At 43.1% G+C, this 24,747-nt stretch overlaps 1 protein-coding gene across 9 annotated transcripts in view; it reads right to left on the reverse strand.

Moving 5' to 3' along the window:
* The window catches only part of RUFY2 (RUN and FYVE domain containing 2), a 79,282-nt gene that overhangs the window by 24,529 nt on the left and 30,006 nt on the right, over positions 1 to 24,747 (reverse strand). For 4 of the 9 annotated variants that reach the window (XM_053310304.1, XM_053310309.1, XM_053310306.1 and 1 more), the window contains 5 exons: positions 20,632 to 20,751; positions 18,521 to 18,650; positions 10,165 to 10,259; positions 8,357 to 8,405; positions 774 to 851 (listed from right to left, as the gene is read on the reverse strand). In XM_053310304.1, the coding sequence (XP_053166279.1) occupies positions 774 to 851; positions 8,357 to 8,405; positions 10,165 to 10,259; positions 18,521 to 18,650; positions 20,632 to 20,751 (472 nt within the window). The other 5 variants (XR_008319600.1, XM_053310307.1, XM_053310308.1 and 2 more) reach the window with 5 other exon arrangements.

Below are 24,747 nucleotides of genomic sequence, written 5' to 3' on the forward strand. Positions count from 1 at the left end.
AAATAATGCCCACATTTGCAACAGGCACATGGCTACAAGGAAGCACAGGGGGACCAGTGTTCTCAGGCCACTCCCACCCCAAGCACTTCTGGGGGCTGCCAAAGGCTCACCACTCAGCTTCCCCCTGCACCTCCAGGGACCGCCAGAATGATGCTTGCCCTCCGCTCTCCCCCTGCCCATAGCCACTATTGACAAGTTGGGCCGCATGATGTTCCTCCTGCTCTTCCCAGCTCACGCTTCAGGTCTGAGTGCTTCTTTGTCTGCCTCACTAGGAGCAGAGAAAGAAAGCACCCAAACTGCACCTGAACAAAGTGCAGACTGGAAGCAGCAGATGGGCCGCACAGCCCATCCTGACAATGTCGTCATATGCAGGGGCGTGACTGGCATGCACTCAGGCACATGCACAACACAACGCAGGAGAGGGGGATGCAGGCAAGAGCTTGTCCTGCGGCCGCCAGTTTGCAATTATCTGTATAATAATCTGTTTGCAATCATCTACGCCCGATCTGCAATAATCTGTTGCAATACATCTATGTAACAAAATGTGACGCGAGTTCAACCAAATGATTTGTAAAGAACTGCACATCATACTTTGTGGGGCTTATAGTATGAAAACAGTGATTCTGAGTTGGCAGCAACTGCTGAGATTTACTGCACATACATGAATATATAATATGAATAATAAGCATAATAAATATTTTACATGGATACATGACCTTCTTTTTATCATTATTAGTGAACGGAGGCCAATACAACTTCATAGTGAATCTTACCTTCCTTTTGGAAAGAGAAAACTCCTTTTCACATAATTTGCAATGGGTAGCTTCTTTGTCTTTTAGCCAGACCTGCCCCTAGTAGGGAGAAAGTATGTTTCCTGAATAGAAGAATTGTAGGTGCATAATTATGATTTAACAAATCTTACAATAAGATTTGCTTCAAGTGTTTCCATTGAATGGTGTGCCAATGCAATCAGATTCAGATTCAGATAGTGTCCTGCTTACCCCACTGTGCAAGAGTCTTCCTGCCTGAGCTGGTGGAAGTGATCTAGGGGTGGTGTTGGGGTGCCCCAGTTTAGTTCTGGAGGACCAACATTGATGCTGAGGGCCCTCTTTGTAGAACAACTCATGATTTTATAGGCCTGTATATTGGTCCCACTCATTGTGTGTAGTGGTGTGCACGGACCGGTCTGGAGCCATAGAAAAGGCCTCTGGACCGGTCTGGAATTCTGGCGGTTCGGCAGGGCGGGGGAGTGTGTCTTTAAGGGAGGCTGGTAGTACTTAAGCCCCCCTCCACTCTTCCCCCTCCGGCACTGGAGTTGCCAAAAACGTTCTTGGGGCAGCAGAGTTCCTCCCTGCCACCCCTGCCCCCATCGTTGTCTGTAAGGGTTAAACTAGGAAGAGCTGGCGGGGCGCGCGCGCCACGTGACATATGTGGCGCGTGCGTGCCAGTGGCAAAGACAAGCGCACGTGCCACGAAGGGCACATGCGCACCGCCAGCTCTTTCTAGTTTAACCCTTACAGACAACGATGGGGGCAGGGGCAGCAGGGAGGAACTCTGCTGCCCCAAGAACGTTTTTGGCAACTCCAGCGCTGGAGGAAGAGCGGCGGTGGGGGGGGGTAAGTACCACCGCCCCCCCCCTAAAGACACACACACCCCAGTGCCGGACCACGCTTCTGTGGTTCCGTGCACATCCCTAATTGTGTGGAACATAGTCTCAGTTGCATGGTCTTGTACTAGCAAGGATAATGATGATTTGTGGGTGGGGTCGTTTGGGATAACTCCATCTTGGATAGATTGTTATCTGATAGGGTTTAGATTCATCAGGGCCCCTAATCTCTGCAAGGACAGAGAACCTATTAGGATGGTCTCCCCTTGGAAGCTGATGGATGTGAATGGATTCCTAACAGCTCTGGGGGAATTTCCTGCCACCATCATTGGCAGTCCTGTCAGCTTCTGGAATGACAAATTGTCTTGGGTAGTTCACACAATTGCTCCTCATCCTCCTCCCCTGCTGGTTAATGTCTGATCAGCTCCCTGGTTTTTCAGGGATCTTGGGATGATGAAGTGGTTGGGACAATGGCTATAGTGATGACAGATGAAGACTTGCAACATGTGTGGCTAATGATAGGCTAGAGCTCATATTAAAACATGGCAGTGATGATGGCAAAAGCAAACAAACAACCCATGCTTATTTTTCTGCCACCATTGCATTCACACAGTGCTGGCCAGTGAAGATGTTCCAAATTCCAAGGGGTTTCTTACAACTCATTGGGGAGGTGTATTCAGGGGCCTGCTGTGACTATTTCACAATATACCTTGCAGATAAAGTTGCTTGCATCCATTCCAACTTTGATTTCACACTAAGAGTAAGCCCTCTGAATGTGCCCCGATTTCCTACCTGTAACCGTAGTTCTTCGAGTGGTCTTCTGTGCATTCACACTTGGGATTACACGCCTGCGCAGATCCCAGGTTCTGGAAACTTCCATAGCTTCACCCTTGCAAAGCCAAAAAGGTGGGAAACGACCCCCTCTGTAGGATAGCACCCTGTATACCTCAGTCCAGGAGACCGCCATGCACTTCGTAAAAACACGAGGTACTGACGCCAGACCATACGGCAAAACCTTATATTTCTAGGTCCTGCTGCCCACACAGAATCGAAGGTACATGTGGTGATGTGGCGCAATGGATAGGTAGAAGTATGCGTCTTTTAGGTAGATAGACGCAAACCAGACGTTCCAAGATAGGAGGTGCAAAATGGTCGGTATCGTCACCATCTGAAAACGTCGGTAGCAAATGAACGAGTTGACACCTCGAAGGGCTAAGATGGGCCTTTGGCCACTGTCACGCTTCGGGATGGTAAAGTATCTTGAATAGAAACCTACGTCTAGGCGGGAGCAGACCTCTTCTATGGCCCCTTTTTGCAATAAGGAGTGTATTTCGTTTAGCAGTTCTGGAGAAGGGCTGGTATCCCTTATGCCAGAAAAAGGCAGAGGGGAGATAAACTCTACGCAGTAGCCATTCTGGACAATAGCGAGCACCCAAGAGTCCGATGTGAGGGCTGCCCACGCATCGTAATGGTTGGACAGCCGAGTGGCTGCAGTCATTGTCTTTTGGGGTAGGATGGTTTGGGCTTGAAGAACCTCAACTTGTAGGCTGTGGAGGCATTGGCCTTGCACTGCTGGTACTTGGCCTGCTGACAAAAGGAATCATTGGACTGATAGGCCACAAGTCTATCAATCGGGCTATGTTGGCCATAACGTGGCCAATACTGCCTCCTGGCGGAAAAGGTAGAGGAGGAAGATGTAGAGTAGGCCATCCCCATAGATCTTGCAGTAGAGCGGTGTTTTTGTACTTTTTCCAATGTGTCGACAGTCTGCTGGCTGAAGAGAGTTTCTTCAGCGAAGGGCAACTCTTCGATGTGGGTACGCACTTCCTGCGAAAGTGATGTTGCCCAAAGCCACGTGTGCCTCCTAAGGGATACAGCTGCTGCCATGGTTCGGGACCCTGCATCAGCACAGTGTCTTGCAGAATGAAGTTGTTGTTTAACCACCTGGGCACCTTCCTGGAGGAGGGTGGTGGCTGCCTTTCTCTGGTCCCGACGAAGTTGGCTCAGGAATGGGGCTAATTTCTCTAGAATGAAGTGCTGGTTCCTAGCCCAATATGCTTCGTGATCTGCTATCCTCAAGAGAAAACTCGATGCAGAATAGATAAGCTTCCCCAGTGCATCCAGCTTCTTGCCTTCCTTATTGGAAGGGGTCGACAGCAGCTGCTGCTTTGATTTCGACTGTGCAGATTCAACCACCACCGAATTCGGAACGAGGTGTCTAGTGAAGTAATGGGTGTCATGCTGTCGCACCCTGTACATACCCTCCAATTTCTTGGAGCTGGGTGGGACCGACACTGGTTTTTCCCAAGCAGATTTAATAATTTGGGCAATCATCATATCAGAGGAAGTGCAACTGGCCCCGTGGTTTGAGGCTGAATCAATTCAAACACAGAGTCCTCGATGCGAGAGCTGGGATTCGATGTATCCAACCCAAGCGAGGTGGCCATACAGAGCAAACGCTCAGCATAGTTCTTAAGTTCTGCTGAGGTAGTGACATCAGCTTGATCAGCCCCCGTATTATCCTCATCAGTGTCTACAGGCTCTCCTTCTGGGACAGCCAGTGCATCTTGGGGTTGCAGATCGGCACCCCTCAGTGGTCCAACATCGGGAATGACTGGTGCCGCTGGTGGTGGTAGTGGTGGTGGTGGAGGTAGGGCGGGCCATGGGAGCCGCTGGCAATGGGGAATCCAAGCCTGGATTTGAGGGCTCAGGTTGGGAGCTGCATTTATTCGCAGGCTTCTTCTTTTTCGGCTTCCAAGTGTGCTTCTTTGGGCTAGGTGGTGATTCCATCCTAGAACCCAAAAAGGCGTGAGATCTTCTCTTGGTATCTTGCTACTTACAGTATGCGTAATCCCCTGGAAACTGTGCTGGGTAAGGTCCGAAGGTGAGGGATAAGCATAATGGTCCTCCTCATCACTATAGTACTCATATACCCAGTGGGGCAGTCGCCTGTCAATCCCATAAAGGGCATCATGGTCCCAATGAGGGCAAATTCCACCATATGGGAAGAGGTGACTTTTTCCCGGCTTCCGAGAGGGGAAGTGTCGGTGGGGACGAATCCTCAGATGAGTCGCTGGAAGAGTTGGGTGTGTAGGGGTCCGCCTGGTACTCTGAAGAGGAGTCCTGCGGAACTGACGGCCAGGTCAGAAGCTCTGAACTCAAGGAGCCCTCATCCTGAGATCGAATGGGCGATAGGTAGATAGGGCTCGGCGTATTGGACTCTGGCACGTGCTTCTCCTTCTTGCGCTTCCTTGGAGCAGAATCATGCTCTGGCTTGATCTCAGCACTCCCCGCTTTCTCGGGCCTGGCCAGCCGCTTTTTCTTTTTCTTTGGGAGCAGGCTGTGTGCTCCAATCCCGAGTATTGACGCCGAGCGACGCGGCACTGCCCCTTACTGGGAACCTTGCCTCTCTCTCCGACTGGCTCTGCAGGCTGTCTCAGTACCGATGCTGGTACCGAGCGGGCAGATGACAATGCAACACTAACGAGTGTGCCCTGAGTGCCCTGGAGTGGTGCCAGGGTCAAGGGGAATATCGAGCCCAATGCAGGAACCTGTAGGAGCTCGCCCTGTGCAGGCATGGCCTCGGAAGCCAATGTGGCAGCTCCTAATGCGCCTGGAGCCGACCTCTCCATATCAGAAAGCAGAGGCTGGGTCTGTACAACCACTCCATCGGTTACAGTCTCTCGCTCAGCGTCTGAGGGGTTTGTAGCAGCCATAGAACTTGCCTGGAGAGCTTGCTCCCACATAAGCGCTGCTAGGCGGGACACCCGATTATGATGGGCTTGCTTGATAAAGAATTTGCAAAACCCACACAGATCAACCCTGTACAGCTTCTCTAAACATGGTAGGCACTTAGTGTGGCCGTCTGATGTAAGGATTTTAGCGGAGCAGCTCTCACAACCCTTAAATGTCGCTTTAGCCAAAGTGGCCATAAGCCACCAATGGCTCGTGGACTTGAAATTTGATTGGGGGGGGGGTGTTAGAAATTAACACGCAAAACAAGTTATAGGTAGAAACAAACAGTAAAGCAAGTGAGGAAAGGTATGAATAAAAATAAGAGAAAAACTATAGAGAATTCTCAAGGGCAAAGCTAGAGGAAGATTTCATGATCCTGCTCTGGCAGTGATCGATGAAAGACTGAGGTATACGGGGTGCTATCCTACAGAGGGGGTAGTTTCTCACCTTTTTTGCTTTGCAAGGGTAAAGCTATGGAAGTATCCAGAACCTGGGATCTGCGCAGGCACGTAATCCCAAGTGTGATGCCCAGAGACCACGAAGAAGAACGGCTTGTCCTCATCCTGTTATGGATTCTTCTCAACTTGCACAGACAAATGATGTGAAGAAGATGCTCTGATGTGTACAGCCAACCACTTCCTCTGTTGAACTTTGCCTTTTCTATCTGATTAAGGCAACCAACAACAGGCTGAGTTCCTGGACAGGACCGTAAATACTTCTCTGGTCGAGGACATAGTACTAGCTGCTCTGATGGTGATTAGGCTGTTGTTGAAGAAGCTCTTGGGCTCCACCATTCAAAAAGGCTGATTGACCAGTGTCTAACCTACCATTTTGTGGACAAAGTGCTCAAGCAAATAGTGACAAACATCTCTAGGTATTGGATGAAGCTAGTTATTTTGATATTTGTCAATTTGATTTCTGTCTTGGTTTTGAAAACAAAATTGCTCTGATTCCCCTGGTGATTGGTGTGCATCAGGAGCTAGATAGGAGAAGTGCATCCCTGTTGCTGCTGATGGACCTTACAGCAACTTTTGATATCATACATAGACAGTATCCTTCTAGGTTGCATTGCTTGGATGGGATGTTTAGTGTTATGCTGGTTGCAATCCTATCCGCAGGAAAAGTCCCAGAAAGTGCTGCTGGAGGACTGCTTTTTGACCCAAAGACCTTTATCCCTCAGGGTTTTGTCTCGTCCCCTATGCCAGGGGTCCTCAACGTTTTGATACTATGATCCCCTAAAATGTATAAGACTGCATAAGCCCCCATGATTAAACCCACTGGCTGAAATGCTGACTAATGAAGTGTAAACCAGAAATATGTTGCTTAGGATAATGTGTTTCCAGTCTAGCAGAGCTCTTCTGGAGGATGGGAAAGCTCTGAAGTATTTGCACTCTTGCACAAAAACAGAAGAGTACCTGCACTTTGGAAGCACATCAGTGCAGAGGGTAGAGCTTCATTAATGTTAGGAACACTCACACTTTGTTAATCAATATGTCAGACATTGATTTTATTAAGTAGTTGTATGTTTTATTATTTTTAGAGTGCTTTCATTGGTAAGCCATTTGGAAAGGTCCTTATTGGGTGTAAAAGCAGCTGAAAAATTCTAATACAGACTTTAGGTAGAATCATTTATAATTTCTAATAGTTGTCTAGCCTGTTCAAAATTTTGAGTTACTGGACATTAAACATATCAAAATATATTTAAAGTAAATAGTAAACGCCATCTGGTATTTCTTTCCTGCAAACACTTCTACGGCACCTCAAATCTCTTTACTTTTTCAGTGTTTCAGGATGTTTATCAGACAGAACCTTAAACTCTTTATCACCAACTTTAAATGAGTCCCCAGCCCAATTTCCCCCCAAGACTGTTTGACTCTGATACACATACAAAAAAAGGTTATGACAACACCCCTTGTTGAAAGAAAATATCTTCAAGTAAGTTCTCCCTGGAGACAAGTACATACTGAAATCTCCATTAGCTCCTCAATGTTAATTTGTCACACCTATATCCCACCTTTCTTCCGTTGTAAAGTTTCCCACAACTGGTTCCCCCACTAGGTCCTGGCATTACCTATTGTCCCAGCACCCAATATATTAAATTCACCCCCTACGCCAACTCACTACAGTTACCTTCCCTTCCCACAAACACTCAAAACAAAATTTAAATAGATTATATATGAAAAATATTTCTCACAGCACAATCTTCACCATCATCACCACATCTTCTCTTTTCACCAACAACTGGCTTTGCATCCCCTTGCTTTCCTCCAAAAACTCATCATTGGATGTTGGTGGTTGCTTAGGAGCAGCCAATAAGGGATATCAGATCTCTGAGTGTCTATTTTGGAGTCAAAGCCATTGTGAGAGAATGCTTTTAGGGTTGGGGAGGAAATATTCATTGGCAGATGGGCTGGAAAGGTAATGGGGAGAAAGCCAAGATTTGGAAAAGACAGGGTAAGGAATGAAAGCTCAACTGCCTGGGGGTGGAGGGTGTCCTGTATGGTGGAAAAGGCATCCGGTTAGGAAATAAGAGACTTAAAAATGTTTCAGAATGTATCAGTTAATCTAAGTTACTTACTGTAAGTTTTATGGATGACTAGGGAACAATGGAACAAGGAATGGATGGATAGGTGAATGGCAGAGTGAGATGGGTTTGTATGAAAGTGAGGGGTGTAAATCTGGTCCCACTAAACCCAGAAAACATTCTGGGTTCGGTGGACCACAGCTTCAAATGTGATGGACAAAGTAGACCTTGCTCTTCTGAAAAGTGTGAATGCTTAACTTTTGTGGCCTAGAGATGTGTAAAAACTACTGTGTGTCTTGGAACCCGGCTGATAAAATAAAGGCAATAACATCTCTTTGGTGGCACAGCCATAACAAAGCCAAGGTGCAAGGCTGAGCTGATACCATAACAATCCAGGAAAGAGATAGCAAATACACACATGGCACTGGTTTATGGATACCATAAACAGACCCCACTACAAGAAGTTCCTCCCCACAGTTATAATTACTAACCTGCAATGTTTTGTTTGCTTCTTTTATATCTTCTATTTTAAGCTTCGATCTAAAGAGAAGAGATGATGTGCAAATTAAGTATGAGCAAGGAGCAAAAATACTCCACTTCTGTCAGAAGGTTCTGTCAGGATGAGATTTCAGGGAAGTGAAATTCTTCCTTCAACCCAGTACATATCTGTCAAACATGTACTTATTTAAACACAGATACATGTACGTGCATATCTCATTATTGATGTTATCCTGTCAAAATTCTCCACACACCTTTCTCCTGCATGATCCTCACTGAAGGGAAAACTGTGGCCAAGAGATTGGGAAAAGCTGTTGAAAGGTCGCCATACACGGTTTATGACAACCAGCATAAGTCCGTTCATCCAGAAACAACTCCCACACCCAGATACCCATAACATGTTTTCTGGAATCAAGACTGCATTGCAAGTCATCCACATTTTACACTGTTGTAACTGGACAGAGAACTCACTTGGGGGTGTTATTCCTGAACTGAACCATGCCTCCTCCCCTATGTGAGCCCTACTTCACGGCATTGCAGGACTTCACCATCTGCTGGTTAGGTCATGCAACACCATGGGAAGTGAAGACATTATGGTGAGGCACAGCAGTGGCTTCAAGGCTTTGGAATTATCTCCTTCAAAAAGTCCAGATTTGCTTCCCTTTGGTGACCTTTCAGAGAGGGTGAAAAACTCTTCGCTTTCAGAAGGACTTCCGTAGCTGAATTTTAAAATGATTTTACATTGTTGCTGCTGACTTTGTTGCTTAATTATTTGATTGCTGTTATTTTGTTTATTGCAAGTTGCCTTGAGCATGGAAGCGGCAGCATATAAACATTTTAAATGAAGTATGCAGGATAAATCAGATATCTAAACATTTATCCCAATCTTTAAGTGTTTAAAAGATGGAAGTATCCATGATATAGCATAGTTATGAGAAGGAATCTTCTGGAGACGTAGGCTGATTTGGTATGTCCCTGTGTTATTAATCAGTTAAGTAGGTTAATAATCCAGTCAAAATCTTAGGTTTTGAACACTTACTGCTTATGGCAAGATGAACATACTAAAACATGAATCCTAAATTTATCATGAAGTCGAAGTACACCTAAGTCCAGGCATTCCTGTGACTTGTTAGCTTGGTTCTGAAAAGTAGAAATTTATCTCAGAAGACATTTCAAATGCCTTCCTATGGGCTCGAATAATCTTCTCCTACACCCCTCTTTACATGTACTTCTGGTGGTGTGCTTGGTGCTGCTGTCACTCCTGCACCACTAGAGGTACGTGTAAGCATAAGAAACTGTCTTATACCAAATTAGACCACTGATCCATCTAGTTCAGCATGGTCTACATCAAGTGGCAAGTATAGCTCTCCAAGATTTTAGATAGGCCTTTCCCCATCCTACCTGGAGTACCATGGAGTAAACCTGGAACCTTCTCCATACAAAGCATATGTTCTTCCACTATCACAGCTCCTCCCCCTAAGCAACGTATTCTGCCCATGTAATTTCCCTAAAGACATGGTTGCCATACCTTGCAAGCACTGAACATCCCAAGGGCTGATTATCATTTGTGTGGTATGGTAACATACCCTCAGAGACCACATGGACTTAACATAAACCTCTAGCAATGTGGGAGCAGCCATGGAAGCAGAGGCAAGCAAGACAGTAGAGGTAAGAGGTGTCTTACCATTCTCAGATTCATTAGGTTTAATTGATATTGCTGTTGCATTGTTTAAGAGACTTTGGGTGACAAGGAAATTATGCCTCCCTCTCCAAGAAAAAAGAAAGAAAGAAAAGAAGTTACTCGCTAAGTTTGCCAGCCAACTCCTGGAGAGCTTCTTCTTGGTCATGGCATAGGTTTTTCAACTGCTTGTTTTTTTCCTGTACTTTTAGGAACTCCTTTAAAATATAAACAAACATTAGAATTAGGTAAATAGTATAGTATAACTGTACTACATTTTACAGGAGTTTCACACTGTCAACCAAGGGAAGGGATAAGGGAAACAAAGGGAATGAAGTGTACCACTATAACACCACCTTCTCTAGGTTATTACATCTTCCACATTGATCACCAAAATAACTGCAGACTACAAACCACAAATGAAATATATGGAAAGCTAAACCAGAGATCAACCTATGGCTACGTCTCACATAATGCTTTTCAGATACACACGTTTGATTAAATTCATAAACACAATCTTCCTGATAGACCAATTAACTGTTCCAAGTTGTTATGAAATGAGACACAGCAAGGGTTAACAAACATACTTGAATAATCAGACAGGCTGTCCCTAACTAGACCAGGTAATCACTGCTGGAACAAGGATAAGGACAAATATTAAAGATAACTGAGAAGAATAATCTAGAAAGCAAAGATGAACTGATGATACACAGGTAATCTCCTACATTAAATGTATGTCTACCCCCGAGACCAGAACATTGGGATTAAGAAGAGTGTACATCAACAAAACTACCATATTTTTTGGATTAGAAAAAACTTAACAGAACTCTCCATCTAGGTGCGCATCCTGGAATACAACCATAGCTTCTTTAGACCAGAGCCAATCTATATAGGTTACAGAAAAAGTCAGAAATTTAGTGAACGCTGACATTCACATGTGAAAGTTGGCAATCCCACATGAGTTTTGAGAAAACCAAAGAGAAATACAATGAGCTATCTAAACATGACTGTCAATATTTACAGGTGTATGTCTGACAAGTGGGGAAATTAATATTTTAGAACATTCACAACATTTGTCTAGGGTTGTTATTCCATTTCCACTCATTCCTGGCAGGAAGATTCTTGGCTCCCTAACCAAAATTCAAGTTGCGGGTTTTGACTTGTCAAGTTCAAAAACATTTTAGGCAACACATATTTTAGAGATCCTTTTCTTATGCTCAATAGCAATCTTTATAGATCAGCCTTGAACACCCTTTTGACTCCATGTGATCATTCCACAACTGTGGAACTATCTTCCCCCATAGGTTTGCCAAACCCCAAGAGTTGTGAAAAATTCTAATTTGGGCTGGATTTTAAGATTGGGATTAATTTACAAACAGTTCAGATACATGTAAATGTACACTGAGTGGTTGACACACTTCCCACATTATATGCACAGATGTACAGTTCCCTATACAGGGCCAAGCTCTGGCAAAACCGATTCTGCCAGTATGCAGCAGAAGCAGACTGTGCACAGTGCTAATTGACTGGTGTTTTGTTATATCACAAGTCCATCTCCCCACTACCAGCTGCATCTCCTGGGCACTTTTTCAGCTCTTTTTGAAATGGATTTTCCAAAACATTGGTATTATCCCAGGGACTAGACAGTAAACGTGACCATTTATTTAGGACCTATTTGTAAGAGCAAGGTGTCAAGATTTAGTTGGACCAATTTTCAAATTGGTCAAGATAATTGAAAGGATTTTATTTCCAGCCTAAAAGCTACTCTAAGTCCTAATTAGTACTATTGAGCTGGAACACCAGCTCAGATTTAGAAGTTGAACATTGCATCTAAGATTTAATTGACTTGGTACATCAGGAGTTATACTCCCAGTAGGGTCACCCAAGGCATGAAGGTCATCCCAGCTACCTAGCTAAAGCAAGCAAGCACCTATATTGGGCAGCAGCGATATAGGAAGGACGGTCATTTTAGTGACAACGACAAAAGCATCATGTCATACTGCGCGGGAGAAGACAATGGTAAACCATTTCTGTATTTTACCAGGAAAACCACATGGATAGACAAGGTAGAATGATTGTCAATGCAGTGCTGGATGATGAGCCCCTCAGGTTGGATGATACTCAATATGCTACTGTGGAAGAGTTGTTTAGTACTCTTTAGCTTGGGAGTACAGTCCAGGCGCGGCTCGTGAACTTTCCTCCGGGGGGGAGGGGCGGTGGGCAGCTTCTTTAAGGTAAACGGAGCCGGTGCTCCGTGCCTCCCAGCAGCCCCCACTGCGGGGAATCGCCTCCGCCACTCACCTGGCCGCTGGCAGGGGCTCGCCTCCACAGGAGCCAGGTGAGTGGCTGAGGCGATTCCCCGCCACGGGGGCTGCTGGGCGGCACAGAGCACCGACTCCGTTTACCTTAAAGAAGCCGCCCCCCGGAGGCGCGTTCACAAGCCGCGCCTGGTACAGTCGTCCCTCTCCTACTGCGGGTTTCCCAATCGCGGATTTGAGTATCCACGATTGGGAAATTGTCAACAGTCTTGCCAACCGTGCCCTGAGTATCCACGGTTTGGCAATTCTTAAAAGAAGTCTGGGGGGCCGGGGCAATTCTATCTGTTTTTACCTTGTTTTTTCAGCCCTCCCATGACTGTGATTCCCCTAACCCCGTTTCTAATGCTTTCCAATTGGTCATCTGCCGCAAGGTTCTCCAGGAACAGAACCGTCACAGTTGGCAAGGGACGCCTGTATTATCTAAATAGGTTTTATTTATATATTCTCTTGTTTAATAAAGGATGTGTGTTGTTTAGTACTCTCATGCTACAGAATACCGATGGTGTTTATGACACCGTTAGGTTAAAGCCTTTTCGACGTTTAGCTGCTGATGTTGCTATGGAGGAAAAGACAATCTGAAGCTGCAAAGACAGAATAATAATGGGAATGTGGAACATAAGAAGCATGAATATGGGAAAGCTTGACAAAGTGAAAGATTAAATGTATCGATTACAGATTGACATCCTGGGCATCAATGAATTAAAATGCTCTGGAATTGGACACTTTCAGTCAGAAAATAATACCGTTTACTACTGAGGACACAAAAAACAAAGAAGAAACGGTGTTGCTTTCATAATAAGGAAGGATATAACAATGACAACACTTGGGTACAATGTGGTCAACAGTTAGTTATCGACTAATATCAATTTGATTTCATGGACAATCCTTTAACATGACAGTTCTTCAAGTCTGTGCCCCAACGACTGATGCAGAAAAAGAGGAAGTTGATGAGTTGTATGCTCAAGTCCAGTCTGAAATTGATAGAGCATGCAAGCACGATGTGCTGGTGGTGGTTGGAGACTGGAATGCCAAAGTTAGACATGGTAAGGAGGAAAACACAGTCGGACTGTATGGCCTAGGAAACAGAAATTAAGCAGCGTAATGACTTATTAGTTTCTGCCAATCCAATGAACTCTTCATTACTAACACTTTCTTCAAACAATCAAATTGGCACCTATACACATGGACATCACCAGATGGAGCACATAGAAATATTATTGGTGCAAGGAGGTGGAAAAGCTCAGTTATAACAGCAAAAACATGTCCGGGGACCACTTGTGGAACTGATCATGAACTGCTTGTGTGCATGTTCCAAGTCAAGCTAAAGCGGGGGGGGGGGGAGGGGACAAAGCTATCCAGTTTCCATGATATGATCTTGAGAAGGTACCCACTATTTTCAAGGAGAACATCAGGAACCACTTTGAAGTTCTGAACCTCATTGATAGGGAACTAGAGAAACTGTGGAATGAAATCAAAGAAGTTGTTAAGGACAAATATGAAGAGAGACCGCCAAAGACCAAGGAACAAATGAAAGCAAAATCGATGTCTGCACAGATGGTGGAAATTGCCAAGAAGAGGAGAGAAGCCAAGAAAGATAAAGACCTGATGAGGGAACTTAATAGGGAATTTCAGAAAGCTGTTAGAAGAGACAAAGAGCAGTACTACAATGATATTTGTAAAGACCTTGAGGATGGAAATAGGCATGAAAAAACAAAAGATCCAAAATAAAGTTTTCCAATAGATCTCTGAATTCAAATGGAAGTTCCAACCTCAAATTGGTAAGTTAAGGGCTTCCAAAGGACAGATAGTAACTGATTCAGAGAAGATCAAACAAAGATGGAAAGAGTATACTGAAAATCTGTACAACAGGGATGCCAACACCCGAAATACTCTAGAAAATATTCCCTACTTGCAAGAACCTCTAGTATGGGAAGATGAAGTTAGATCAGCACTTTAGTCATTACCAAGTCGGAAGGCTACAGGAATTGATGGAATAGCTACAGAAATATGGCAGGCAACAGAAGATGAATCAGTCAAGGCTCTAACCAAATTATGCCAGCAAATTTGGAGAACGACACAGTGGCCAACAGACTGGAAGAGGTCAGTCTACATACCCATACCAAAGAAAGGAGACTTAACAGATTGCGCAAACCACTGTGATTGATTGATTCATTGATTGATTAAGTGTCGTCAAGTTGGTGTTGACTCTTAGCGACCACATAGATAGATTCTCTCCAGGATGATCTGTCTTCAACTTGGCCTTTAAGGTCTCTCAGTGGTGCATTCATTGCTGCCGTAATCAAGTCCATCCACCTTGCTGCTGGTGGTCCTCTTCTTCTCTTTCCTTCAACTTTTCCCAGCATTATGGACTTCTCAAGGGAGCTGGATCTTTGCATAATGTATCCAAAGTATGATAGTTTGAGCCTGGTCACTTGTGCCTCAAGTGGAAGTTCTGGATTGATTTGTTCTGTGATCCATTTGTTTGTTTTCTTGGCTGTCCATGGTATTCTCAAAAGTCTTCTCCAGCACCAAAGTTCAAAAGAGTCAATGCTTTTTCTATCTTACTTCTTCAAAGTCCAGCTTTCGCATCCATAGAGTGTCACAGGAAATACCATTGTCTGAACGATTCTAATCTTTGTAAGTGTAGACATGTCATGGCATCTAAATATCCTTTCCAAGGCCTTCATTGCTACCCTACCAAATGCTAGTCTGCAGCGTATTTCTTGACTGCTGGATCCTTTACAGTTGATAATCGATCCTGAAAGGCAAAGCTATCCACCACTTCAGTGTCTTCATTATCAATTCTGAGGCTGGTTGCTGTACCCGTTGTCATTAGTGTAGTCTTCTTTGTTGTAGTCCCATTTTTTCACTGTGCTCATTGACTTTCATTACTAGAGCTTGCAGTACCACCGTACAATATCCTTAATTTCACATGTTAGCAAAATAGTGCTCAGGATCATCCAACGCAGATTAGAGCCCTACGTGGAAAGGGAAATGCCGGATGTTCAAACTGGTTTCAGAAAAGGCCGAGGAACATGAAACGTTATTGCTGATGCACGCTGGACAGTTGAAAAAGCCAAAGAATACCAAAAAAAGTCCATATGAGCTTTGTTGACTACAGAAAAGCCTTCAGTTGTGTCAAACATGTCAAGTTGTAGAATATCCTTAGGAAAATGGGCATCCCAGAACATCTCATTGTTCTCATGAGTAACCTATACACAGGATAGGAAGCCACAGTCCAGATAGAACATGGTGAAACAGACTGGTTCCAGATCAGCAAAGGAGCAAGACAAGGCTGTAAACTTATTTATTCAACTTATATGCTGAACATATACAGAGAGAAGCTGGATTGGAAGAAGATGAGTCTGGTTTTAAAGTTAGAGGAAGAAACATCAATAATCTGCACTACACTGATGACACTACTCTAATAACTGAGAATGCTGTTGGTCTGCAACTTTAGTAATGAAAATCAAGGAGCACAGTGAAAAAATGGGACTACAACTAAATGTAAAGAAGACTAAACTAATGACAATGGGTACAGCAACCAGCCTCAGAATTGATAATGAAGACACTGAAGTGGTGGATAGCTTCCACCTTTCAGGATCAACCATCAACAGGAAAGGATTCAGCAGTCAAGAAATACGCCGCAGACTAGCACTTGGTAGGGTTGCAGTCAAGGCTCTGGAAAGGATATGTCTATACCTACAACCAGATCTGCACATGCCAGCCCGCAAGGCCTTTCTTCTTGGCCCACAGGCCATTCCACTTGCCCCCGCCTCCTGACCTGAAACCTCCTTGTATTTATTTTTTAAATTTTCTTTAAATTTCTGCTGCTGCACAGCCAAGGAATGGCTGCCGGGGGGTGAGCAGGAGTAGTCCTTCTCTCCCCACCTGGCAGGGCAGCAGCAGCAGTGGCTCTCAGAGCAATGCAGGGCCTGCCATTTGGCCCCGCATCTCTTCCCAACTGTGAGGTGCGCCTGCGCAGTGGAAAGATTGTTGCAAGCCTGGCTTGCGACGATCTCTCTACTGTGCAGGCATACCTTGCAGTTGGGAAGAGACACGGGGCCAAACAGCAGGGGTGGGGGATAGAAGCCTACTCCTGGTGCCGCCACCATGGGGTGGGGGATAGAAGCCTACTCCTGGTGCACCCCTGGCAGCCATCCCTCAGCTGCGCAGCAGAAGAAATTTAAAAGAAAAAGCACGGAGGCTTGGCGCGACAGGGTGGCTCCACTCATAAAGCCTGCACCCTCAACCCTCTCATCAAGCTTCCTGCCCCACCCTTTCCCTCTTTCTTTTCCCCTCTCCATTCTCTCTCTCTCTCTCAAGCCAAGCCTCCTGCCCAACCCTTTCCTTCTTTCTTTCCCCCTCTCCTTCTGATCAAAGTGTATCCACAAGAGACACAAGTTTTGGAAGGTATAGAAATATTTTAAATAAACAAATTAAATAAATAATCTTCCTCCAAAATTACGAGAAAAACTTCTCTAAGTTTTTTCCTTACAAGTGCTCCTATTAAATGTGATGATTTGGCAGAGGTGGAAAGAAAAAACAATGCATTTTATTATGTATTTTGTACAGATTGTATTGTATTTATTTTATTAGAATGAATTTGAATTCAATTTATTTGATATCAATTTAAATTAATCTTGGCCTACCAGAAATTCAGAAGTTAAATTTTAATTAAATTCATTTAAATTAATTTCACTTTAATTTGATTTAATTGATTTATATTAAATGTTACTTTAATAATCAGCACCCTAAAAATTGACCTCGACCCCCATGAGCCAAGTCATGGTTGGTTTCGGCCCACCAAGTCATTTGAGTTGTGCACGCCTGAACTACAAAGATTAGAATCATTCGGACATTGATTTTTCCCGTGACACTCTATGGATGCGAAAGTTGGACTTTGAAGCAGGACAGAAAATTATTGACGCTTTTGAACTTTGGTGCTGGAGAAGACTTTTGAGAATACCATGGACAGCCAGGAAAACAAACAAATGGATCATAGAACAAATCAATCCAGAATTTTCACTTGAGGCACAAATGACCAGGCTCAAGCTATCATATTTCAGACAGATTATGCGAAAACCCAGCTCCCTTGAGAAGTCTATAAAGCTGGGGAAAATTGAAAGAAAGAGAAGACGAGGACGATAACGACCAGCAGCAAGGTGGATGGACTCGATTACGGCAGCAACGAATGCACCACTGAGAGAACTTAAAGGCCAAGCTGAAGACAGATCATCCTGGAGAGAATCTATCTAGGTGGTCGCTAAGAGTCAACACCAGCTTGACAGCACTTAATCAATCAATTTGCAGATTAATATTATCTTCTGTTTTTAAAAGGATTTTCCATGTCTGATATCATGGTTTTCTAATAAAGAGTGGTTTTTGTTATTGTTTTGTGTTTTTCTTTCCACTCTTCTGATTATGTATTTCTATTTTGTTGTTTCATTGATTATTGCTATCTTAAGTTTATTGCTTCCCTTGGCAGGGAATAGGATGAATGAGCTTCTGGGGAGAGAAGGTGGCAAAATGAGTGGGATTTGGAGGAACTGTGATTATCAAAGTTTGTTGTATTTTATATATTAATATTTTAAAAGTTAGACTTTTTATTTAAAAGCAGAGAACAAATGCTTAAAATCAACCCATATAATGCTGTACTGGGTAGGGAGCATGGGAGCAGCGAGGCAGCCAGTCAATACTGGATGGAGACATCCACGTTCTGCTCACACAGGGTATCTCTGCCCAATTCTGGCTAATTCTCCCCTCCCCCTCCAGCCTCTTGGCCCAAAAGCCACAGTTCTGGAGGGGCTTCAAATCTTCAAAAGTGGCTTTTCAGGGAATGCAGAGAGATGAAGTGAGGATGAAAGGGTGGAAAAGTTATCTTGCACAAGTTCTCTTCCACTCAAACTTTTTAGGATCCAACCCTCTATTTCCAGCATTATGACACATCCAAAGTCACTCTTAAGAAACCACTTCCTCCTGTATGTTTTGTGATTATCTCTTAAGATTCACCAGACGAGACTACCTGACTGGAAACTGCAAAGAAACCTCCAGAAGTACATGTTACTCTCACTGCACCAACATACAGCTTCACTGGCTCATGGTCTTGCTTTATAAATGACCATTAAAGTGATTTTGATCATTTTTGCTGCAAAATTTACTTTTTTAAGAGTAATAATTTGTTGAGTCTCTGTCTTCAGGGAAGAGGATTTTTCTTTTTCCTTTTTAAAGTCTTCCTCCATTGTTTCTCGCCATTCTCTTTCTATTTTCAAATCTGTTTCTAGCTGACCCCTAGAAGCATAAGAGACAAAACAGGCATTCAAATGGGTGTTGTATAGGGATGTGCATGAACTGATTTTTAAATTTGATTTGTAACTGAATCGAATCACCCCTGATTTATTTTGTGTCTGAATCTGTCCCCCTGAACCACCCAATTCAATTCAGATTGATTTGGACCACTTATAAAGGTCCTAGGGGCACCAAATTTGGGTGGTGGGTAGGTCCCCATTGGTGTCACCAAATTTCAAGGTGGTGGGGCACTTGGTTGATTTTTAATGGGTTTTTTTTTTTTAGTTTTTACTGATTTTGTATATCTCCGCCATAGGAAATAATGGGGATTTGAAGTCACCCTATCCTTACCCTAACATGGAACCCCAGCTTGCTTTCTTTTTTAAGAAAAAAGCTAAGCTCTAGCCCTTGTAGAAGTGGAGTTATGAAGCAAAATATACGGTCACTATTTTTCAAGTGTTTGGATTCTTTGGTGTATAACAACTTTTCCTCATAATGAATCCCTATGAGGATTAATTGTACACCTTCATTTCTTCTGTTCATTTTGAATGTCATTGTACAGTGTCAACTGCCATGTGTCAACTACACACACACACTGAGTTTATTTTTTAGGAATTTTTGAGTTGTTTAGATTCTTTGGTGTCTTCATTACACACCTTCATTTCTTCTGTTCATTTTGACCCCACTGCTTTGCAGGTGGGGGTGGGGAATTAGTGGCATCTCATGTTCAAACTACCCCCCAACTCGCAAGCTACTGGGTACTCAGTTTATAATCTAGTATTTTTTTTGAGGTGTTTATTTTATTTATCATGTTTTTATATTTCCTGATATGTAAATCTCTAGGCGGTGTACAAATTGAGACTCTTTGGTGTGCTTAGATTCTTTGGTGTGTAATGGATCCTCACAGGGCTGCATTATGAGGAAAGGTGATTAGACACCAAAGTCTAAACACTTTTTTAAAAATCCTAGAACATAAACTGAGTAGCACCCCACTGCCTTGCGGGCAGGAGGGGGGTGTAGTTGGCAAATGGCAGTTGACAGTTGGCATTGTTCAAAGACAGTCAAAATGAATAGAAGAAATGAAAGTGTGTAGGGGTGTATGTGTGTAAATTATTATACACCAAAAAATCCAAACCCTTGAAAAATACTGACCACACATTTTGCTCCATGACTCCACTTCTACAAGGGATAAAACTTAGCTTTTTGTAAATGAAAGCTGAAATTAATAGGAGGAATCTGAATCTCAAATAGATTCGATTCTGGCGTGACTCGATTTGGACCTGAGTGTAGCTACAGGGGTGATTTGTTCTATCTCCAAATCAACCAATTGATTCACATTTCCCTAGTGTTCATTGCTCAATTGCAGTTATGCAACTTTATGAGGGAGTAGAACTGCCCTGTTGCACAACACTGTCAGCGGTGTTTAGACATAGCAGCGCAGGCAGTACTCCATTTGCCCTTGCACAGTATATGAGCCACTGTATTTCTGGTTTGAAACAGTTTACATGCACAAAGGAATGCACATACAGTTTTTCTGCTTTCAGAAAATTAATGGGGCAGCCCTTGTAGACAAATCTCTCTTGCCTGCATCAGGGCAAAGGCATCTTTTTGCTGAATGGCATGGGGGACAGCTGTTGTTGTTGTGTGTGTTTTTTTTGGGGGGGGGGGCGGAAAGCCACTGGACTAGAATAAGCCCCTCATGTAAACCTAAGCAGCTCTTTGGATCTCAGCTCAGGATTCCTGTACCCATATAAATTGCTGGATCAGGAAAATGAGTTTATGATAGCCTTACTAAACTGTTCTTTCCCATCTATTCTGTGAGTTTCATGTACAGCTTAAAAAAAAACAAAAAACCACTATCTTTAATGCATATAAATGACAAGATTTACCTTTTGGGGTTAATATCACATTTAGAGGACAGTCAACAGGAAAACAGAAAAGGGTTGGCTGCATTCTGGCTTCTCCAAAAAAAGATTTTACTTACAACTGATTCTCCTTTAGGGTGATTTCTTTCTGCAGGCTTTCAGATTGGCTCATATAGTCTTGTTTAAATCTCCTGTCTTCACTCTCTGCTTCCATTTGAGCCTTCTCTGCTTGCTGCAATCTGGTGTAATTCAAATCAACTTTGGGTAAAACTGAAGCTAGAATTTGGGTGTAAAGGGTGAAGAAGACAAATAAAAGGAAAAAATGGGGAAATAGAAACATTTCCAAATGAAAACAAAGTTTGGGATAAACTCACAAATTAAAATGAGAGACCCAGACAATGCCTGGAAATCCAGATTCTTTTTCTCACTACAAAAGCAGCAATATCCATTCATTTCTCCAATTTCTTTTTATTTGGTGTTCAGGATTAATAGATGCCATAAATGCAGAGCCATACAGATTTTATGATTCAAATGTACAGAGCTTTGTCTGCATTTTTGTGTTATATGATTTCCTTTTTTAAAAGCACTTTGTGACTAACAATTCCTTAACTACACAAGCCTATCAACACCACAAAACAGAATAAGCAGTTCACTGAACAGCATGATAAAATTCAGAACACAAAGCAGTGCAGTGCATTAAAGGCAGCAGAAACAGGGCTGTATTAAATCAACACAACACGCTGAAGAATTCCATGTTTAACAAGGTGTGTTCTTAGTATAAATGAAGACAGGTAAATTGTTTATGCACTCAACCCAATAAAATAGTTTGGGGGAGTGAATGAGGGGCAGGTACACATTTACAGCCTAATCCATAATCTTACTGGGCCAAAATACAAGGAGAATGGGCCTAAATCCAAATACAACGGCTTGAGAGCTAGGCTGCAAAATGAAAACTTCATAATTATATATTTATAGTACTATAAAGTGGTTTTCAGAATGAAATATCCTTAACAAGCTTGTTCTTGCATCTGTAAGAACTACCCCCATTCATTTCAACAGGAAAGGCATCTCTATAGCTGCGTTCCTTTGTGATTGCAAAAAAGCCCCCTCAATTGAAACTAATAGGGATGCTCCTCATACAGGAGTTATGTGCACGTATCAGAGCTCACTCAAATACTTCAGTTGTCTGCATTCTACAACAGAGTGCTATAAAAATATGAGCAATTTACTTGTTGGTCCCTCTTTCATTGGTTGACATCCAGACTAACATTGTTCACGGGCGGGGCGGGGGGGCGCTTTCCGTGACTGAAACTCATGGCATTTTTCACTGATCTCCCCTTCTTTCTGCACTCCACTGTGCCTTCTAAAAAAATATGCCCCTGAGGGTCCTACAACCAGTAAGCTGCAGGCGGGGGGAGGAAGGTGATAGGTGAAGGTCACCCCTCCCCTGTTGCACACACAGAACGTTTTACTGCACATGCAGCATTAGTCTGGATGTCAGCCACTGCCTATTCTTGAAAGCAGAATTTCATAAAGACCTCTCTATGCCTAACCATCCCCTCCAATCTACTTAGTTTTTATCACCAGCCCAAAGAAAAGTGGACTTCAAATTTCATTCCAATTTTTGTTTAAAGTAGAGAAAAATATATGGACAAAATTCACCAGGCATCGTTATGCATCCTTCATTTATTTCACCAAGGCTTGTGAGAATCTAAATATGCCAAGGAAATCATTCAAAATGGACACATTTCAGGCCTTAAAAGTTCTGTGTAATTCAAAAGGTTGCTACTGTATACTACTAATAAAGTTTATCTAATAAAAAAGTATCATCAGAACCATTCTAAAACATCTTCCCATTTCAGCAAAACACATAAAATCATGCTAGCTGAATTTAAAAATAAAATTCCTACTTAACATTTCAAAAACAATGAATTAAAAAAAAAATGTCAAATCTGATTGGCAAATAATAGAATGTAATATTTGGGGTGCAACAGCGTTACAGAAAAGCAAAGTTGTAGATCTGTCCCAGAAACACTTAACAATTAAGATGCCAGATTTGTCAAAATGACTGAGCTATATTTACATCCACAACCCTACTGAGCCGAAATCCCAGTACAATGGCTTAAGAGCTAGGTTGCAAAATGAAACTTCATCATTATCTATTTATAGTACTATAAAGTGGTTTTCAGAATGATATATCCTTAACAAGCTTATACTGAGGCTGCCCTTCACTGCTGGCACATTTCACTAAGGACATTGCAATAGTCCTAGTCTGTGTTAGTAACTCTTTGTCACTTCAGATGTGCAACAGACAAAAATCAAAAGACAAATAAAGGTAATAAAAACGTTCAACAATGTAAAAGTTGGGACAAAGGAGAAAAGAAAAAGAAAAGAGGGGAAAAAGATGTCAATAAAAGAATATTCATGCCACTAACGCTTTAATACATAATTATGTTTTTTGTTAAGTAGATTGAAAAGAAAACAATGGTGAGACATGTCAACAGCCACACGATGGGGCTATGGATGTTAATCCCCCCCCCGTTTTTTTTTTACAATCAGGAAATTAATGCTGCACATCAACTATTGCTTTTATATAGTTTATGACGGTTATGTAGTAAGAGCTCTACACAAAGGCCCAGTTCAAAGTTACAACAAATGATTGGTAGAATCCACAGTGAGCCTTGCAGGATTCTTTGTGGTTGTGCTGCTCTGCGACAGCTAGCAGAAGGGGAACACTCTCGGGGACACACATGAGCTTCACAAGAAGTGTGAGATGCCGTGCAACAATTAACTAGTACACCATCTTTTGCTAGTCTGGAACAGAGGTTACTTATTTCATACAACAGCCTTGCACTACATCCTTACACCAGCACATTTACATTGGATTCCGCTCATTGTTCAACGCAACAAGAACGAGCAAGCATGAGCCTTACGTGCTTCCCTTTGTGTTGAAAGCGAGTGAAAGCTTCTGTTTGTGGCTTGCAACAAGCTTGTTTCTTGGAATACTGGAAACTATGGCTTGTTCAGGCCACAGTCAAACTGAGTTTGGACATAACAGAAGACTGTTATGCTGTAAAGGGTTGCAGTAAAGGACGGAGATTAAGTCCTCCATTTTGTTTTCTGTTATGATTATGTTGTATGTTTTAAAATGGCAGCCTGAAATGAAAAAGTTAGTAGGCCTGGGCTTTCGGAATTCTTGGAAGGGATGATAGCCTCCCTGCGCTCCTTCCCAGACTCCCACTTCATGTCTCCCCACCATCCCCCCATTCCCTACACCTGCTCAGCCTCCTGTGCACCAGTACTGCATCAGGAATTAGAGAACCTCCATGCCCCCAATCACCGTACTGCCAGGGGCAACTGCCCTGGAATCGGCTGCATCTGCATGGTGGGGACAGGGAATGGCCCTGTTAGGGTTTCTAAGAATTCTGAAAGTCCAGGCCTAAAGCTTAACCCAGGGAAACAATTACAGCCTGAGGTGAGAAGGTTAGCTTAGCAAACAGAAACCAAGAATGCTAAATCTGCCCTCCTGATTGACTACTTTGAGGGGAAGGGAATAGTTGTAGGGTATAAAATGCAGAGTTAAAGAGAGATTTTTGTTAGAGGGAATCAGAGAGAGAGAGAATGAATGAAGAAAGCCAAAAAGGAAGAAGGCTCAAGGTGTGGCAAGAAGAACAAAGCTACATAAGGCCTGATGAACTGTTGAGACTGGCCGCATTAGGGACACAGTTTTAAACAGGATGCACATATCCTACTTTATTATCCTTTGTGCATATGGTTTTTTAAAAAAATAAATTGCATTTCTTTGTTTTTCTATCTAAGTAAAGACATAACTTTGACCAGATCTCTTGTGGTCTCCAAGTATTGCTCCCCACCCCATGCTTACTTGCCATCCTACTCTACCTGAGTTTTTGTTGGCGACTGAGAGATACTGGGGAAGCAGCCAGGGAAGAAAGACGTCCACTTGGTGACAGCAGTTAAATTCCAAAAGGTTCCAGAGGCAAGAGGAATGTTTGCTTGTCTTCCCTCTCCCCACCCCCCGCCCCACTTACTCACAGGGCTAGTTACTACCACGGACTGTAACAGCTGTCTACTGCAATCAGAAGCTTCCAATCAGTTTATTTCACGCACGGAGGAGTAGAGAAGGGGATGAGGCAACATACACACAAGATTTGTGCCTACCTGTTCTTGTCATAAAAAAACCATAGTTTGTTACAACATTTGAACTAAGCCATAAA

This window comes from Hemicordylus capensis, chromosome 3 (assembly GCF_027244095.1).
Source record: "Hemicordylus capensis ecotype Gifberg chromosome 3, rHemCap1.1.pri, whole genome shotgun sequence".
Classification (NCBI taxonomy): domain Eukaryota; kingdom Metazoa; phylum Chordata; class Lepidosauria; order Squamata; family Cordylidae; genus Hemicordylus; species Hemicordylus capensis.